Raw genomic sequence first — 20,126 nt, 5'->3', positions numbered from 1 at the left:
AATATGTGACCTGAATTCCGTGCTGGGGTGCGAGTGTCACATGGCCTGGAATGGCAGCTCCCAGGATCTCAGTAACTTGACCTCACAGTAGCTTTCCCTCGTTAACAGCGACTGGGGGCTGACACAGCGTCAGTTCCCAGGCTTGACCCCCCCGAGCTGGGAAACACCTAACAGCAAGGGTCTCTCCTCTCTCTGGAGCAGAATGTGGGGGTGTCTGATGTCTGGTGGTTTGGACAACTTCGTTCCAACTCAGGATCTTAAACCACAGGTCCGCAAGATGCTCGTCCTGTTGAAGAGGGAAGTGTCAATGGGAGCTGCTCCTCCTGATCTGCGCAGTCATCAACTAATGGACAAGTGGGCAATTAAGAATTTGCAGAGGCACAATGCCAAATAAATACAGTTTGACAAAGAATCTTCAAGACTTATAAACAAGGAATCATGTCAGATACAGTATAGGCGTTTAGAAGAGATAAGAACGGTTACAGATGAGAGGTCATTTTGCCCACTGGGCTTGTTTGATAGTCAGTAGTTCTTTGATCCTGGATCTCATCCAACCAATTCGTGGGAGATGTCAGGGCATCAGCTTCACAACGCGGCTGGGCAGTTTCATCCTCACTCCCACCACCCTCTGTGTAACATAGTGCCTCCTGTTCTTGCTGTTCAGTGCTTTTTCACAAAGTTTTCACTTGTTCAATAAGAAGAACTTTACTGGGTTGACCTTGTTGTTGTCTTTAAGGATTTTGAATACTCGTTCCTGGTCTCCTCGTAGCCTTCTCCTTTCAAGCCAAGAGAGACTCAGTTCCTTCAGCCTGACCACGGAGAACACTCCCTTAATCCCAGGAAAGCATCAATTAGCTCTTATATGGACTGACTCCAGAGCAGCAGTGTGTTTGCTATAACATGGTGACCAAAGCTGGCCACAGTATTCTAACGGAGGCCTTGCTTGTGCATTATATGGTACCATTTTAACACGGCACACCTTTATTTAAGTTCTATGCTTTTGACTATATATCCTAACATTGTGTTTGCTTTCTCAGTTGTTTCTCCACTTTGTCTATAAGGTGCTTAGTTTTTCTATAAAAGCTGAGTGCTAGTCTTGTCTATAAACTCCTTCATCTTTCTCGTGAGTACCCTGTTCTAGTTCAGTGTTTCCCGTTTTGTGTTGATACTTTGTTTTTCCTACCTGAATGCATTTGATCTGCCAGCTGATTTTTTTTTTTATTTTTTTGGCTGCTCCTGCAGCTTTAAGTAACCCTCCTAATTTGGGATCTTCTACAAACTTGACTAATTTACCCTTCATGGAATCTAAATCCATCCATCCATTTTCTACCCTCTTCATCCACCTCAGGGTCGCAGGGCAGCCGGTGCCTACCCCAGCGAGCAACAGGCAAGAGATGGGACACGCTTGGGACGAGAGACATCGGTGTCATCTCCCCACACTGGTCACTGGACTGCTACACTTTACAATCTCTTCCCTGTTTTTGAAAAAATCTCTCCTAATTGACTAGGAACGAAAGGAATTCTGCGCATCAATATAAAGCACTCCTGCTGTGATTTCGTCACCCTCTGGACGAGCTCGTGCTGAGGAAGGACACACACACTGGGGTCAATGTTCAGCTGTAGGTATTTATTGGGGAGCCCGGCCCATGGGGGTGTGGGGGCGCAATGATCAGTTGCAGAGGTCAGTGTCACAGCAGCGGGCTGTCACAAAGCTGCTGGGGTTGGACTCCAGGCTCTGGCACTCCCTCTCCGAGGCGCAGCGCCGGGCTATCCCGTCTGGGGAGAGGGAGGAAGAGGATGAGAGTCAGGATTCAATCTGCTCCCACACACTACCCTATTAAATATAGATGAACCTAAAGAAACAGATTCAAGGATTAAGCATTATGAGCAAACAGATTATTTTATAACTTATTCAAGGATCCAATGCATATCTGATCTTATTTTCTGATTAGGCGCACCAGATCAGGGTACTTATAGCACAGGACTTTTAACTGTGTGAGTGTGGACAGGAAGGAAGGACCTGACTTCTATCCAATGGTGAGACAATGGTGAAAGAGCTGGAGCATGATGGGAGTTGTAGTCTCCTGCCTGCCTGGTGCACCTAAAGGAATCCAGTGCTGATGGGGCCCCAGAGGAACAGCTGCAGGGGGTAAGAGACAAGGGGCTGCACTCACAGGCAGGAGGGGTGAGCATCATGTTGAGACAGCGGGTCAGACCAGGGCGACACTCCACCTCCTCAGGGCTGCTGCAGTTCGGCTGCTCGGAGATGTCGACACACTGATAGCACTTCAGAGACTGGAGCTCTGAGGACTCTGTGGAAATCGGTTAGACACTCTGGTCACACCTGAGACTCCATTGGCACACAGCAGAGATTAGTTAGACATGTTGAGCTTGTCTCCAAGGACATATGTTAGGCATGGTTAAACACTGAAGAGGCATCAGACACTAGGACATAACAAGGATTACAGTTTTATCCGTACAGAAAGGTATACAACTGATAGATCTGTGTGATTTAAACGGACAATTGCATTCATACCTGTATCTACGTCGTCCAGAGCACGAGCATAACGTTTTACAGTAGAAGCTGTAAAAGAAACAAGCAGAGCTGAGTCTCTCCTCTTTTGCTGACATTGCTCAAACTTTTTGAATGTCCCATCAGTAGCTGTTACTGGTCTCTGCCTCAAGGTATTTTCTAAACCAGCACTGAGAGAGAGAGAGAGAGAGCTGATGGGCTTGTGCATGAAGATGGAAAGAGTCTTTCTCACCTGTGGGTCTAGTTTCCTGGGGTACAGTCTGACGCACTGGAGTAGAAGCTGTAAAGACACAGAGATGAGACTCTTAATACAGTAGTCGCCTTATCCACACACTGGGTCAGTAACGACTCTGTGATGAAGGGACATATCATAATAAAGCCTTTACACAAATTAAGCCTGATACAGCATCACATTTCATCGTGTTTCTGAAACAGCTTGATCTTTCATATAGTTGGTCAGTAGCTGGTACTGGTATCTACCTGAAGGTGTTTTCTAAACTAGCACTTAGAGAGATAGCTGATGGGCTTGCATGTGAAGATGGAAAGTGTCTTTCTCACCTGTGGGTCTAGTTTCCTGGGGTACAGTCTGACGCACTGGAGTAGAAGCTGTAAAGACACAGAGATGAGACTCTTAATACAGTAGTCGCCTTATCCACACACTGGGTCAGTAATGACTCTGTGATGAAGGGACATATCATAATAAAGCCTTTACACAAATTAAGCCTGAAACATTTCGTATTGTGTTTCTGAAACAGCTTGATCTTTCACATAGTTGGTAAGTAGCTGGTACTGGTCTCTACCTGAAGGTGTTTTCTAAACCAGCACTGAGAGAGAGAGCTGATGGGCTTGTGTGTGAAGATGGAAAGTGTCTTTCTCACCTGTGGGTCTAGTTTCCTGGGGTGCAGTCTGACGTGCTGCAGTAGAAGCTTTAGAGACACAATCAGAGCTGTGTTTTGTATTAAGGCAGGGGATGGCAGTAACTTTCAGAATATTTATTAACAGCTCAGAACTTACAACCAGCTGTATTCTGTACACATGTCAACTAACTGTACTTCAGGATGCCAGTAACACACATATGACAAACCAGAGGCACAAGCTCACAATATCATTAGTTCAGAGTCTATAGACAATTAGAAAATAACTTCTCTTTCTTGTAAATACTGAAGTTGCCTTGTTGGAAAAGACACTCATTCTTCATGATCACACAGAGATGTTTCAATATCAAACAGCTGTTCTGACACTGATGAGTGACCAGTCACACCCAGGGAGATTAGAGTTACTGAACACACTACACAGACTGGGACAGTAATTAAACACTCTAGATCAGACTGACTGAACACACTTCAAACACTGGGACAGTAATAACACACAGTGGAGATCAGACTGACTGAACACACCTCACACACTTTGACAGTTTCAAATGTGTATCAAATGTAGCTTGTACTTTCAGAATGTCCCATCAGTTGCTAGCACTGGTCTCTGCCTGAAGGTGTTTTCTAAACCAGCACTTAGAGAGAGCTGATGGGCTTGTGTGTGAAGATGGAAAGTGTCTTTCTCACCTGTGGGTGGAGTTTCCTGGGGTGCAGTCTGACGTGCTGCAGTAGAAGCTTTAGAGACACGATCAGAGTGAAGACTCTTTAAATACTGTAGTCGCCTTGTTGCAAAACGAAGTCACTTACATGTCCTTTATGACCACAAAGTTATATTTTAATACCAATGAGCTCTTCTGACGGTGATAAGTGACCAGTCACTCACAGTGGAGATCAGATAGACTGAACACACTTCACACACTAGGACAGTAATGTTGCAGTGATTAAGATATCTTTCTCAATGAGGCCTTTAAAGAAATTAAGCCTCAAATACCTCATATTGTGTACTGTGATTCCTGATATAGCTTGAATATTCAGAGCATCCTGTCAGCTGTTGGTGTCAGTTGCTGCCTGAAAGTTTTTTTTTTTCTCAAGTAAAACTTTAAATAGGATTGTGAATGAAGATGGAAAGTGTCTTTCTCACCTGTGGGTCTAGTTTCCTGGGGTGTAGTCTGACGTGCTGCAGTAGAAGCTTTAGAGACACAATCAGAGCTGTGTTTTGTATTAAGGCAGGGGATGGCAGTAACTTTCAGAATATTTATTAGCAGCACAGAACTTACAACCAGCTGTATTCTGTACACATGTCAACTAACTGTACTTCAGTATGCCAGTAACACACATATGACCAACCAGAGGCACAAGCTCACGATATCATTAGTTCAGAGTCTCTAGACAATTAGAAAATAACTTCTCTTTCTTGTAAATACTGAAGTTGCCTTGTTGGAAAAGACACTCATTCTTCATGATCACTCAGAGATGTTTCAATATCAAACAGCTGTTCTGACACTGATGAGTGACCAGTCACACCCAGGGAGATTAGAGTTACTGAACACACTACACAGACTAGGAAAGTAATTACACACTCTAGATCAGACTGACTGAACACACTTCACACACTGGGACAGTTATAACACACAGTGGATATCAGACTGACTGAACACACCTCACACACTTTGACAGTTTCAAATGTGTATCAAATGTAGCTTGTACTTTCAGAATGTCCCATCAGTTGCTAGTACTGGTCTCTGCCTGAAGGTGTTTTCTAAACCAGCACTTAGAGAGAGCTGATGGGCTTGTGTGTGAAGATGGAAAGTGTCTTTCTCACCTGTGGGTGGAGTTTCCTGGGGTGCAGTCTGACGTGCTGCAGTAGAAGCTTTAGAGACACAATCAGAGTGAAGACTCTTTAAATACTGTAGTCGCCTTGTTGCAAAGGAAAGTCACTTACATGTCCTTTATGACCACAAAGTAATATTTTAATACCAATGAGCTCTTCTGACGGTGATAAGTGACCAGTCACTCACAGTGGTGATCAGATAGACTGAACACACTTCACACACTAGGACAGTAATGTTGCAGTGATTTAGACATCTTTCTCAATAAGGCCTTTAAAGAAATTAAGCCTCAAATACCTCATATTGTGTACTGTGATTCCTGATAGAGCTTGAACATTCAGAGCATCCTGTCAGCTGTTGGTGTCAGTTGCTGCCTGAAAGTTTGTTTTTTCTCAAGTAAAACTTTAAGTAGAATTGTTTGTGAAGATAATTAATAATAATAATTGCTTACACTTATATGGCGCTTTTCTGGACACTCCACTCAAAGCGCTTTACAGGTAATGGGGACTCCCCTCCACCACCACCAATGTGCAGCCCCACCTGGATGATGCGACGGCAGCCATAGTGCACCAGAACGCTCACCACACATCAGCTATCAGTGGGGAGGAGAGCAGAGTAATGAAGCCAATTCATAGAGGGGGATTGTTAGGAAGCCATGATTGGTAAGGGCCAATGGGAAATTTGGCCAGGACGCTGGGGTTACACCCCTACACTTTTTCGAGAAACGCCCTGGGATTTTTAATGACCACAGAGAGTCAGGACCTCGGTTTTCCGTCTCATCAGAAGGACAGCACCTGTTTACAGTATAGTGTCCCCGTCACTACACTGGGGCATTAGCACCCACATGGACCGCAGGGTAAGGGCCCCCTGCTGGCCCCACTAACACCTCTTCCAGCAGCAACCTTAGTTTTTCTCAGGAGGTCTCCTATCCAGGTACTGACCAGGCTCACACCTGCTTAGCTTCAGTGGGTTGCCAGTTGTGAGTTGCAGAGTGATATGGCAAGATGGTAATTGTCTTTCTCACCTGTGGGTCTAGTTTCCTGGGGTACAGTCTGACGCACTGGAGTAGAAGCTGTAAAGACACAGAGATAACACTCTTTTAATACAGTAGTCGCCTTATACACACTGGGTCAGCAACGACTCTGTGATGAAGGGACATATCATTATAAAGCCTTTACACTAATTAAGCCTGAAACAGCATCACATTTCGTATTGTGTTTCTGAAACAGCTTGATCTTTCATATAATTGGTCAGTAGCTGGTACTGGTCTCTATCTGAAGGTGTTTTCTAAACCAGCACTGAGAGAGAGAGCTGATGGGCTTGTGTGTGAAGATGGAAAGTGTCTTTCTCACCTGTGGGTCTAGTTTCCTGGGGTGCAGTCTGACGTGCTGCAGTAGAAGCTTTAGAGACACAATCAGAGCTGTGTTTTGTATTAAGGCAGGGGACGGCAGTAACTTTCAGAATATTTATTAGCAGCTCAGAACTTACAACCAGCTGTATTCTGTACACATGTCAACTAACTGTACTTCAGTATGCCAGTGACACACATATGACCAACCAGAGGCACAAGCTCACAATATCATTAGTTCAGAGTCTCTAGACAATTAGAAAATAACTTCTCTTTCTTGTAAATACTGAAGTTGCCTTGTTGGAAAAGACACTCATTCTTCATGATCACACAAAGTTGTTTGAATATCAAACAGCTGTTCTGACACTGATGAGTGACCAGTCACACCCAGGGAGATCAGAGTTACTGAACACACTTTACACACTGGGACAGTAATTAAACACTCTAGATCACACTGACTGAACACACTTTACACACTGGGACAGTAATGACACACAGTGGAGATCAAACTGACTGAACACACTTCACACACTTTGACAGTTTCAAATGTGTATCAAATGTAGCTTGTACTTTCAGAATGTCTCATCAGTTGCTAGCACTGGTCTCTGCCTGAAGGTGTTTTCTAAACCAGCACTTAGAGAGAGCTGATGGGCTTGTGTGTGAAGATGGAAAGTGTCTTTCTCACCTGTGGGTCTAGTTTCCTGGGGTGTAGTCTGACGTGCTGCAGTAGAAGCTTTAGAGACACGATCAGAGTGAAGACTCTTTAAATACTGTAGTCGCCTTGTTGCAAAAGAAAGTCACTTACATGTCCTTTATGACCACAAAGTAATATTTTAATACCAATGAGCTCTTCTGACGGTGATAAGTGACCAGTCACTCACAGTGGAGATCAGATAGACTGAACACACTTCACACACTAGGACAGTAATGTTGCAGTGATTAAGATATCTTTCTCAATGAGGCCTTTAAAGAAATTAAGCCTCAAATACCTCATATTGTGTACTGTGATTCCTGATATAGCTTGAACATTCAGAGCATCCTGTCAGCTGTTGGTGTCAGTTGCTGCCTGAAAGTTTTTTTTTCTCAAGTAAAACTTTAAATAGGATTGTGAATGAAGATGGAAAGTGTCTTTCTCACCTGTGGGTCTAGTTTCCTGGGGTGCAGTCTGACGTGCTGCAGTAGAAGCTTTAGAGACACAATCAGAGCTGTGTTTTGTATTAAGGCAGGGGACGGCAGTAACTTTCAGAATATTTATTAGCAGCTCAGAACTTACAACCAGCTGTATTCTGTACACATCTCAACTAACTGTACTTCAGTATGCCAGTAACACACATATGACCAACCAGAGGCACAACCTCACAATATCATTAGTTCAGAGTCTCTAGACAATTAGAAAATAACTTCTCTTTCTTGTAAATACTGAAGTTGCCTTGTTGGAAAAGACACTCATTCTTCATGATCACACAGAGTTGTTTGAATATCAAACAGCTGTTCTGACACTGATGAGTGACCAGTCACACCCAGGGAGATTAGAGTTACTGAACACACTACACAGACTAGGAAAGTAATTACACACTCTAGATCAGACTGACTGAACACACTTCACACACTGGGACAGTAATGACACACAGTGAAGATCAGACTGACTGAATACCCTTCAACACACTGGGACAGTAATGACACACAGTGGAGATCAGTTTGACTGAACACACTTCACACACTGGGACAGTAATAACACACAGTGGAGATCAGACTGACTGAATACACTTCACACACTTTGACAGTTTCAAATGTGTATCAAATGTAGCTTGTACTTTCAGAATGTCCCATCAGTTGCTAGTACTGGTCTCTGCCTGAAGGTGTTTTCTAAACCAGCACTTAGAGAGAGCTGATGGGCTTGTGTGTGAAGATGGAAAGTGTCTTTCTCACCTGTGGGTCTAGTTTCCTGGGGTGTAGTCTGACGTGCTGCAGTAGAAGCTTTAGAGACACGATCAGAGTGAAGACTCTTCAAATACTGTAGTCGCCTTGTTGCAAAAGAAAGTCACTTACATGCCCTTTACTGTATGACCACAAAGTAATATTTTAATACCAATGAGCTCATCTAACTGTGATAAGTGACCAGTCACTCACAGTGGAGATCAGATAGACTGAACACACTTCACACACTAGGACAGTAATGTTGCAGTGATTAAGATATCTTTCTCAATGAGGCCTTTAAAGAAATTAAGCCTCAAATACCTCATATTGTGTACTGTGATTCCTGATATAGCTTGAACATTCAGAGCATCCTGTCAGCTGTTGGTGTCAGTTGCTGCCTGAAAGTTTTTTTTTTTCTCAAGTAAAACTTTAAATAGGATTGTGAATGAAGATGGAAAGTGTCTTTCTCACCTGTGGGTCTAGTTTCCTGGGGTGTAGTCTGATGTGCTGCAGTAGAAGCTTTAGAGACATAATCAGAGCTGTGTTTTGTATTAAGGCAGGGGATGGCAGTAACTTTCAGAATATTTATTAGCAGCACAGAACTTACAACCAGCTGTATTCTGTACACATGTCAACTAACTGTACTTCAGTATGCCAGTAACACACATATGAAAAACCAGAGGCACAAGCTCATGATATCATTAGTTCAGATTCTCTAGACAATTAGAAAATAACTTATCTTTCTTATAAATACTGAAGTTGCCTTGTTGGAAAAGACACTCATTCTTCATGATCACACAGAGATGTTTCAATATCAAACAGCTGTTCTGACACTGATGAGTGACCAGTCACACCCAGGGAGATTAGAGTTACTGAACACACTACACAGACTAGGAAAGTAATTACACACTCTAGATCAGACTGACTGAACACACTTCACACACTGGGACAGTAATGACACACAGTGAAGATCAGACTGACTGAATACCCTTCAACACACTGGGACAGTAATGACACACAGTGGAGATCAGTTTGACTGAACACACTTCACACACTGGGACAGTAATAACACACAGTGGAGATCAGACTGACTGAATACACTTCACACACTTTGACAGTTTCAAATGTGTATCAAATGTAGCTTGTACTTTCAGAATGTCCCATCAGTTGCTAGTACTGGTCTCTGCCTGAAGGTGTTTTCTAAACCAGCACTTAGAGAGAGCTGATGGGCTTGTGTGTGAAGATGGAAAGTGTCTTTCTCACCTGTGGGTCTAGTTTCCTGGGGTGTAGTCTGACGTGCTGCAGTAGAAGCTTTAGAGACACAATCAGAGCTGTGTTTTGTATTAAGGCAGGGGACGGCAGTAACTTTCAGAATATTTATTAGCAGCACAGAACTTACAACCAGCTGTATTCTGTACACATGTCAACTAACTGTACTTCAGTATGCCAGTTACACACATATGACCAACCAGAGGCACAAGCTCACGATATCATTAGTTCAGACTCTCTAGACAATTAGAAATTAACTTCTCTTTCTTGTAAATACTGAAGTTGCCTTGTTGGAAAAGACACTCATTCTTCATGATCACACAGAGATGTTTCAATATCAAACAGCTGTTCTGACACTGATGAGTGACCAGTCACACCCAGGGAGATTAGAGTTAATGAACACACTACACAGACTGGGAAAGTAATGACACACTCTAGATCAGACTGACTGAACACACTTCACACACTGGTACTGTAATGACACACAATGGAGATCAGACTGACTGAACACACTTCAAATACTTTGACAGTTTCAAATGTGTATCAAATGTAGCTTGTACTTTCAGAATGTCCAATCAGTTGCTAGTACTGGTCTCTGCCTGAAGGTGTTTTCTAAACCACCACTTAGCGAGATAGCTGATGGACTTGCATGTGAAGATGGAAAGTGTCTTTCTCACCTGTGGGTCTAGTTTCCTGGGGTGTAGTCTGACGCACTGGAGTAGAAGCTGTAAAGACACAGAGATGAGTCTCTTAATACAGTAGTCGCCTTATCCACACACTGGGTCAGCAACGACTCTGTGATGAAGGGACATATCATAATAAAGCCTTTACACAAATTAAGCCTGATACAGCATCACATTTCATCGTGTTTCTGAAACAGCTTGATCTTTCATATAGTTGGTCAGTAGCTGGTACTGGTCTCTACCTGAAGGTGTTTTCTAAACCAGCACTGAGAGAGAGAGAGCTGATGGGCTTGTGTGTGAAGATGGAAAGTGTCTTTCTCACCTGTGGGTCTAGTTTCCTGGGGTGCAGTCTGACGTGCTGCAGTAGAAGCTTTAGAGACAAAATCAGAGCTGTGTTTTGTATTAAGGCAGGGGACGGCAGTAACTTTCAGAATATTTATTAGCAGCACAGAACTTACAACCAGCTGTATTCTGTACACATGTCAACTAACTGTACTTCAGTATGCCAGTAACACACATATGAAAAACCAGAGGCACAAGCTCATGATATCATTAGTTCAGATTCTCTAGACAATTAGAAAATAACTTCTCTTTCTTATAAATACTGAAGTTGCCTTGTTGGAAAAGACACTCATTCTTCATGATCACACAGAGATGTTTCAATATCAAACAGCTGTTCTGACACTGATGAGTGACCAGTCACACCCAGGGAGATTAGAGTTACTGAACACACTACACAGACTAGGAAAGTAATTACACACTCTAGATCAGACTGACTGAACACACTTCACACACTGGGACAGTAATGACACACAGTGAAGATCAGACTGACTGAATACCCTTCAACACACTGGGACAGTAATGACACACAGTGGAGATCAGTTTGACTGAACACACTTCACACACTGGGACAGTAATAACACACAGTGGAGATCAGACTGACTGAATACACTTCACACACTTTGACAGTTTCAAATGTGTATCAAATGTAGCTTGTACTTTCAGAATGTCCCATCAGTTGCTAGTACTGGTCTCTGCCTGAAGGTGTTTTCTAAACCAGCACTTAGAGAGAGCTGATGGGCTTGTGTGTGAAGATGGAAAGTGTCTTTCTCACCTGTGGGTCTAGTTTCCTGGGGTGCAGTCTGACGTGCTGCAGTAGAAGCTTTAGAGACACAATCAGAGCTGTGTTTTGTATTAAGGCAGGGGACGGCAGTAACTTTCAGAATATTTATTAGCAGCTCAGAACTTACAACCAGCTGTATTCTGTACACATGTCAACTAACTGTACTTCAGTATGCCAGTAACACACATATGACCAACCAGAGGCACAAGCTCACAATATCATTAGTTCAGACTCTCTAGACAATTAGAAAATAACTTCTCTTTCTTGTAAATACTGAAGTTGCCTTGTTGGAAAAGACACTCATTCTTCATGATCACACAGAGATGTTTCAATATCAAACAGCTGTTCTGACACTGATGAGTGACCAGTCACACCCAGGGAGATTAGAGTTAATGAACACACTACACAGACTGGGAAAGTAATGACACACTCTAGATCAGACTGACTGAACACACTTCACACACTGGTACTGTAATGACACACAATGGAGATCAGACTGACTGAACACACTTCAAATACTTTGACAGTTTCAAATGTGTATCAAATGTAGCTTGTACTTTCAGAATGTCCAATCAGTTGCTAGTACTGGTCTCTGCCTGAAGGTGTTTTCTAAACCAGCACTTAGCGAGATAGCTGATGGGCTTGCATGTGAAGATGGAAAGTGTCTTTCTCACCTGTGGGTCTAGTTTCCTGGGGTGTAGTCTGACGCACTGGAGTAGAAGCTGTAAAGACACAGAGATGAGTCTCTTAATACAGTAGTCGCCTTATCCACACACTGGGTCAGCAACGACTCTGTGATGAAGGGACATATCATAATAAAGCCTTTACACAAATTAAGCCTGATACAGCATCACATTTCATCGTGTTTCTGAAACAGCTTGATCTTTCATATAGTTGGTCAGTAGCTGGTACTGGTCTCTACCTGAAGGTGTTTTCTAAACCAGCACTGAGAGAGAGAGAGCTGATGGGCTTGTGTGTGAAGATGGAAAGTGTCTTTCTCACCTGTGGGTCTAGTTTCCTGGGGTGCAGTCTGACGTGCTGCAGTAGAAGCTTTAGAGACAAAATCAGAGCTGTGTTTTGTATTAAGGCAGGGGACGGCAGTAACTTTCAGAATATTTATTAGCAGCACAGAACTTACAACCAGCTGTATTCTGTACACATGTCAACTAACTGTACTTCAGTATGCCAGTAACACACATATGAAAAACCAGAGGCACAAGCTCATGATATCATTAGTTCAGATTCTCTAGACAATTAGAAAATAACTTCTCTTTCTTATAAATACTGAAGTTGCCTTGTTGGAAAAGACACTCATTCTTCATGATCACACAGAGATGTTTCAATATCAAACAGCTGTTCTGACACTGATGAGTGACCAGTCACACCCAGGGAGATTAGAGTTACTGAACACACTACACAGACTAGGAAAGTAATTACACACTCTAGATCAGACTGACTGAACACACTTCACACACTGGGACAGTAATGACACACAGTGAAGATCAGACTGACTGAATACCCTTCAACACACTGGGACAGTAATGACACACAGTGGAGATCAGTTTGACTGAACACACTTCACACACTGGGACAGTAATAACACACAGTGGAGATCAGACTGACTGAATACACTTCACACACTTTGACAGTTTCAAATGTGTATCAAATGTAGCTTGTACTTTCAGAATGTCCCATCAGTTGCTAGTACTGGTCTCTGCCTGAAGGTGTTTTCTAAACCAGCACTTAGAGAGAGCTGATGGGCTTGTGTGTGAAGATGGAAAGTGTCTTTCTCACCTGTGGGTCTAGTTTCCTGGGGTGCAGTCTGACGTGCTGCAGTAGAAGCTTTAGAGACACAATCAGAGCTGTGTTTTGTATTAAGGCAGGGGACGGCAGTAACTTTCAGAATATTTATTAGCAGCTCAGAACTTACAACCAGCTGTATTCTGTACACATGTCAACTAACTGTACTTCAGTATGCCAGTAACACACATATGACCAACCAGAGGCACAAGCTCACAATATCATTAGTTCAGACTCTCTAGACAATTAGAAAATAACTTCTCTTTCTTGTAAATACTGAAGTTGCCTTGTTGGAAAAGACACTCATTCTTCATGATCACACAGAGATGTTTCAATATCAAACAGCTGTTCTGACACTGATGAGTGACCAGTCACACCCAGGGAGATTAGAGTTAATAAACACACTACACAGACTGGGAAAGTAATGACACACTCTAGATCAGACTGACTGAACACACTTCACACACTGGTACTGTAATGACACACAATGGAGATCACACTGATTGAACACACTTCAAATACTTTGACAGTTTCAAATGTGTATCAAATGTAGCTTGTACTTTCAGAATGTCCAATCAGTTGCTAGTACTGGTCTCTGCCTGAAGGTGTTTTCTAAACCAGCACTTAGCGAGATAGCTGATGGACTTGCATGTGAAGATGGAAAGTGTCTTTCTCACCTGTGGGTCTAGTTTCCTGGGGTGTAGTCTGACGCACTGGAGTAGAAGCTGTAAAGACACAGAGATGAGTCTCTTAATACAGTAGTCGCCTTATCCACACACTGGGTCAGCAACGACTCTGTCATGAAGGGACATATCATAATAAAGCCTTTACACAAATTAAGCCTGATACAGCATCACATTTCATCGTGTTTCTGAAACAGCTTGATCTTTCATATAGTTGGTCAGTAGCTGGTACTGGTCTCTACCTGAAGGTGTTTTCTAAACCAGCACTGAGAGAGAGAGAGCTGATGGGCTTGTGTGTGAAGATGGAAAGTGTCTTTCTCACCTGTGGGTCTAGTTTCCTGGGGTGCAGTCTGACGTGCTGCAGTAGAAGCTTTAGAGACAAAATCAGAGCTGTGTTTTGTATTAAGGCAGGGGACGGCAGTAACTTTCAGAATATTTATTAGCAGCACAGAACTTACAACCAGCTGTATTCTGTACACATGTCAACTAACTGTACTTCAGTATGCCAGTAACACACATATGAAAAACCAGAGGCACAAGCTCATGATATCATTAGTTCAGATTCTCTAGACAATTAGAAAATAACTTCTCTTTCTTATAAATACTGAAGTTGCCTTGTTGGAAAAGACACTCATTCTTCATGATCACACAGAGATGTTTCAATATCAAACAGCTGTTCTGACACTGATGAGTGACCAGTCACACCCAGGGAGATTAGAGTTACTGAACACACTACACAGACTAGGAAAGTAATTACACACTCTAGATCAGACTGACTGAACACACTTCACACACTGGGACAGTAATGACACACAGTGAAGATCAGACTGACTGAATACCCTTCAACACACTGGGACAGTAATGACACACAGTGGAGATCAGTTTGACTGAACACACTTCACACACTGGGACAGTAATAACACACAGTGGAGATCAGACTGACTGAATACACTTCACACACTTTGACAGTTTCAAATGTGTATCAAATGTAGCTTGTACTTTCAGAATGTCCCATCAGTTGCTAGTACTGGTCTCTGCCTGAAGGTGTTTTCTAAACCAGCACTTAGAGAGAGCTGATGGGCTTGTGTGTGAAGATGGAAAGTGTCTTTCTCACCTGTGGGTCTAGTTTCCTGGGGTGCAGTCTGACGTGCTGCAGTAGAAGCTTTAGAGACACAATCAGAGTGAAGACTCTTTAAATACTGTAGTCGCCTTGTTGCAAATTAAAGGCACCTACTGTGCATGTCCTTTGTGATCACCATGTAATATTTTAATACCAAAGAGCTCCTCTAATGGTGATAAGTGACCAGTCACTCACAGTGGAGGTCAGACAGACTGAACACACTTTACACACTGGGGCAGTAATGATGCAGTCATTAAGGCACCTTTCTCAATAAGGCCTTTACATTAATTTGGTCTCAAACAGAAATCAAGCCTCATATTTTGTTCAAGCCTCCTGATGTGCAGAAGCTTGAACATTCAGGACGGCCGACCAGTAATTGTTCCTGCTCACTGCCTGAAGGTGTTTTCTAAACCAGGGGTTGAGTAGAACGTACTGTTGTGGAAGTTGTAGGGCGACAATCAGAGCTGAATGTCTCTTTTGTGGTTGAGGTAATTAGAAAATATCATGTCTTCACTTTAAACCCCGAAGGCTGCTTTGTTAGAAAATACTGTGCCAATCCAGGTATCGAGGTGTGGCCCATGACATCTATAACATTTGCAGCACCTATCTTATTACACTGCTCAAGGTCTCCTTCACAAAGCCATGGACAATGGCTTTTTTTTTTAGATGTATACAGTACATAGGGATGACCTAAACTCCATGGAAAATAGAGCAGATCATACAAAGAGCACGGAAGGAAGACAGAGCTTCAGGGAGGGGGAGAGAAGCTGACACCACCGGCCTCCTCTTCCTCTGAGTCTGGGCCATGTGAGAGGGCCCTGGAGACCCCAGAGACCGGACTCTGGCCGAGCAAACGCAGCCTGATTTAAGAGAGCCTGCCAGGCTATTTGCTTGAGCCGATTCGGATTTCTTGTACTGTGAAGATGTCAGACTCAAGATGTTCTTTCCCAGTTGATGATGCATCTTTAGAATAAGGCGAAAGAATCCTTTAGTTCGGAGTCATATTCGTTTATTAGGTCCCAGGGTATGTTTTCTTTTGGCCTGTTAAGGTGTTGCAAAGTGTTTCAGGTTACACTGGCAGAATTCTGTCTTTCCGGCTGTTCTTGATATAGGTCTCTCAAAGGCATTGATATGTACAGTATACTGTATATGCATTGTTGAATAATGGGAGTATGCTGTGTAATGTGTATTGTATATATTGTTTAGTTACCTTATTGCTGATAAATATTAATTTCTTTATTCTTTCTGTTGAAGTTCTGACTGCAGTAATATTTCTCTTTCTCCAGATCTGTGGCAAGAGAATATAAAGCACTCATGCCAGTAATGACACTGTGATGAAGATACCTACAGTATAACAATACTGCCTTGATAGAAATTACGCCTCAAAGAGCTTGATATTTTGCAGTAGCTGGAAGTGATCACAGCCTGAAAGTGTTTTCTGAACAAGTACTGAGAGATAGAAACCTGATAGACTTGCGTGTGAAGATGAAAAATAACTTTCTTACCTTTGGTTGTAGTTGACAAAGGCTGAGGAGCACTTGCTGGCGTGGAAGCTGTAAAGACACAATCAGAGCCGAGTTTTTCCTGTGTGGTCGATAGAAAATATCTTCTGTCGCTTTTATGTACTGAACTCCCTCACGAGGGATGTTTCATTACCTCAGAACTTTGATACCAGCAGTCACCGAATTTCATGTAATACTTCCTTTGGTTCTGGAGTCCTTTCAAAATGCGATTCAGAACAACCTGAACAGTCTGATCTCTATTGTGTGTCTTTACTGTCCCAGTGTGTGAAGTGTGTTCAGTCAGTCTGATCTTCACTGTGTGTCATTACTGTCCCAGTGTGTGAAGTGTGTTCAATCAGTCTGATCTCCACTGTGTGTCACTATCGTCCCAGTGTGTGAAGTGTGTTCAGTCAGTCTGATCTCCACTGTGTGTCATTACTGTCCCAGTGTGTGAAGTGTGTTCAGTCAGTCTGATCTCCACTCTGTGTCATTACTGTCCCAGTGTGTGAAGTGTGTTCAATCAGTCTGATCTCCACTGTGTGTCATTACTGTCCCAGTGTGTGAAGTGTGTTCAGTCTAATTCCTGTGGTCATGTCAAAGCAAAGCACTCAGCTGACATTATCATCATGGAAGTGGGTAATAGGGTAATATATAAGTATATTATAAGAATATTTATGTAAAAATGTGATAATTAATAATAATCCGCTGGAATACAGAACAACAAACAGAGCACAACGCAGAGCACGCTTGAGCACAGCAGGATCTCCTAGCTGGAAGGTGCGAATTGCGCGTTGTGGCGCTTGGACTGAACCACGTGATTCCACAGACGCGTCACATTCCTTCGGGAGCAAGACAGACACACAGGGGAGCCTGCTGGAGCCCCACACACAGCCTGGCTGTCTCACTCACCCTGACAGACGGCCAGGAGCACAGCGACGGTCAACCACAGGGACGCCATCACGATCAATCACTGCGGCTCGGAGCGCTGTCGGAGGGAAAGGAGAGCTCGTCACGCCTGCAGTTTCCTGCCGCGAACTTCAATTCAGCACTTCGCGGTACCAGCACCAGCCACGATAGCAGAAGAAACCGAGACGCTTCGTTGTTCATTAATATGGGTGGCTGTGGAGCGTGAGCAGATGTCAGTATGTTTGATCCCTAATCCAGACACTCAAGATGGTGCTTTCGTGATACAGATCATTCTGTGTATCACTCCACGGTCGCTTCTGTTCCGTCTGGCTGACATTCCTTATTTCGCTGGACCTGACCGTTCAGCAGCAAGAGAACAGATTGACAGGTCTTCATCCAACACTCATCTGAAACCGTTGCAAGAGAAGGAGTGAACCTCTGTCATTCCAAACAGCCCCCCCCCCAGAAAGAGTTCTTGACTTTTGAATATTTGAACAGCCAGTAAAACACACCTTAATGATAGTGCGAATTATATTGCCGCTGCTAAAGATCATCAACAAATCATTTGTCATTTCACTTTAGAAATGAAAACTTGGTGGTTGAGGTGACTTGGAATATGTGCTGTATTTCTATCACAGATGCACACACACGTATACAGGAACTACGAGGACAAAAAGGCAAAGACTCTTTACGTCAAAGAATTTCAAGAAATTAAAAAGACCTTGCAGCCCCTCTTACCTGTGTAGAGATGAGTGTTCTGTGTTGGGGAGAGGGAGTCGTGCTCTTATAGGAGAGACACCTGACCCTCCCCACACCGCCTCAGTCCTGATGCTGGAAGAACTGGTGTCACATCACAGCACCCCACCCAAACACAAGAACATGAGACAGGTGACAGACAAGAAGAGGCCATTTGGCATTTAACAGCTAATTGATCCCGAGATCTTATTGGCTTCAACAACATGGCTGGGCATCTTGGTCCACACTCCCACCACCCTTTGTGTAAAGTAGTGGCTCCTGTGCTTGATTTTAAATTCACTTCCACAAAGTCTTCTCTTGTTCCCCCAGGTTCATGTTTCACTGGTCCTACTGAATTAATTTGCTAGGCAGACTATGTTGCAGCCTTCTCCTTTCAAGCCAAGAGAGACTCAGTTTCTTCAGCCTGACCATGGAGAACACTCCCTTAATCCCAGGAAAGCATCAATTAGCTCTTATCTGGACTGACTCCAGAGCAGCAGTGTGTTTGCTATAACATGGTGACCAAAACTGGCCACAGTATTCTAACGGAGGCCTTGCTTGTGCATTATACGGTACCATTTTAACACGGCACACCTTTATTTAAGTTCTATGCTTTTAACTATATATCCTAACATTGTGTTTGCTTTCTCAGTTGCTTCTCCATTTTGTCTATAAAATGCAAATGATGAGTCAATACAAACCCCTTAGTCTTTTTCAGAAGCAGCCTTTTCTAGCTCAGTTTTTCCCATTTTGTGGTTATACTGTATGTCTTTACTACCTGAATGCAAAACCGTTCACTTGTCTCTGTAGGGACAAGGCCTATTATTACACTTTGCATTTTAGATGTTTTGTTTTCTAATAGTCTTTGTGTGCCTGGACCAAACAGCCTGTCGCCTGTCACAGGAGTGTACTGAAAGAGGCTCTCAGCCACAGGATGACCTGGTGGTCTCTGCGTGTGAGCAAGTGAGGAGACGAGCTTATCTTTCGGATAAGTGTCTGTCCCAGGACAGTCCAGATCTAGTGTCAATACTCTTTTCAGAGGGATGTCCACTGCTGGCAGCTGGATGTCTGGCAGAGGGACATAGGCACATCGGGAGATGATTCTACAGTAAAAGTCACAGGGCGTGGTCACTCATACACAAAGATGACCAACCAACCAGGGACCTGCAGGGTGTGGGTACCCACTCCACCCATATTGTCCCCAGTTAAAAAGCAGTGAATCACCTCTAGCTCTGCCACCCTCCTCTCTTCACTGAAGCAGCTTGGCTGACTCACAACAGAACCACGTGCCTGCCACACAGGTTGTCTGAACTTTGGGACTTAAACCTTTTCCCTGAAGTGCTGGGTCAGAGGGTGAGCTGGTATGTAAAGACAGAATTCTGCCCGAGGTCTAGCCTGCAGCAGGGCCCTGAGAGCAGACAGCTACACCGGGCCAGTGACGAATCCACAGTTGTGGGCGAGTATAAGTCAATATTCCACATGATCAAGAATTCAATTGTTATCGGAACACACATTGACATCAATTAATTTCATTTAAGTGGCAGTCTTTATTTACGAGCACCTGAATGCGAATATGTTAAGGGGACTGATAAGCGACCCATTGTAATAGATTTTATACAAAACATGTCATCCTTGTGTTATGTACCACTTCTTCATATTCCCTGTAGCTTGATGATTCATGTAACGAGCTGCCGTCTGGGTCCAGGCAGACTGCCACGTATTTAGCCTGGGTGCTTTTACGCACAGATTGTTCTTATGTGTTAAAAAATGTATTCCGTGTGCTTGTGAGTCCTTGTGAAGACTCCT

General features: G+C 43.3%; 1 protein-coding gene and 2 long non-coding RNA genes across 3 annotated transcripts; all 3 read right to left on the bottom strand.

Annotated features, from left to right (window-relative positions):
* Positions 1 to 1,606: 1,606 nt before the first annotated feature.
* On the bottom strand, positions 1,607 to 4,705 carry LOC148660590 (uncharacterized). The gene is made up of 7 exons (XM_088638171.1): positions 4,702 to 4,705; positions 4,547 to 4,594; positions 3,412 to 3,459; positions 3,092 to 3,139; positions 2,537 to 2,584; positions 2,175 to 2,312; positions 1,607 to 1,776 (listed from the first exon to the last, which is right to left on the bottom strand). The coding sequence occupies exons 1-7, from the start codon at positions 4,703 to 4,705 to the stop codon at positions 1,670 to 1,672; spliced, it is 441 nt and encodes a 146-aa protein (XP_088494297.1). The 3' UTR covers positions 1,607 to 1,669.
* Positions 4,706 to 5,244: 539 nt separating this feature from the next.
* Positions 5,245 to 6,636, bottom strand: LOC148660589 (uncharacterized). The gene is made up of 3 exons (XR_015939808.1): positions 6,587 to 6,636; positions 6,259 to 6,306; positions 5,245 to 5,275 (listed from the first exon to the last, which is right to left on the bottom strand). It is a non-coding gene; the product is annotated as an uncharacterized LOC148660589 (long non-coding RNA).
* A 7,362-nt stretch (positions 6,637 to 13,998) lies between these two features.
* On the bottom strand, positions 13,999 to 18,338 carry LOC148660588 (uncharacterized). Its single transcript, XR_015939837.1, has 6 exons — positions 18,324 to 18,338; positions 17,589 to 17,664; positions 16,683 to 16,730; positions 15,172 to 15,219; positions 14,380 to 14,427; positions 13,999 to 14,099 (listed from the first exon to the last, which is right to left on the bottom strand). It is a non-coding gene; the product is annotated as an uncharacterized LOC148660588 (long non-coding RNA).
* Positions 18,339 to 20,126: the final 1,788 nt, after the last annotated feature.

Source organism: Lepisosteus platostomus, chromosome 6 (assembly GCF_059453375.1).
Source record: "Lepisosteus platostomus isolate fLepPlt1 chromosome 6, fLepPlt1.hap1, whole genome shotgun sequence".
NCBI lineage: Eukaryota > Metazoa > Chordata > Actinopteri > Semionotiformes > Lepisosteidae > Lepisosteus > Lepisosteus platostomus.
Note: the sequence above shows the minus strand (reverse complement) of the source record. Positions and strands in the feature narration are given on the sequence as shown.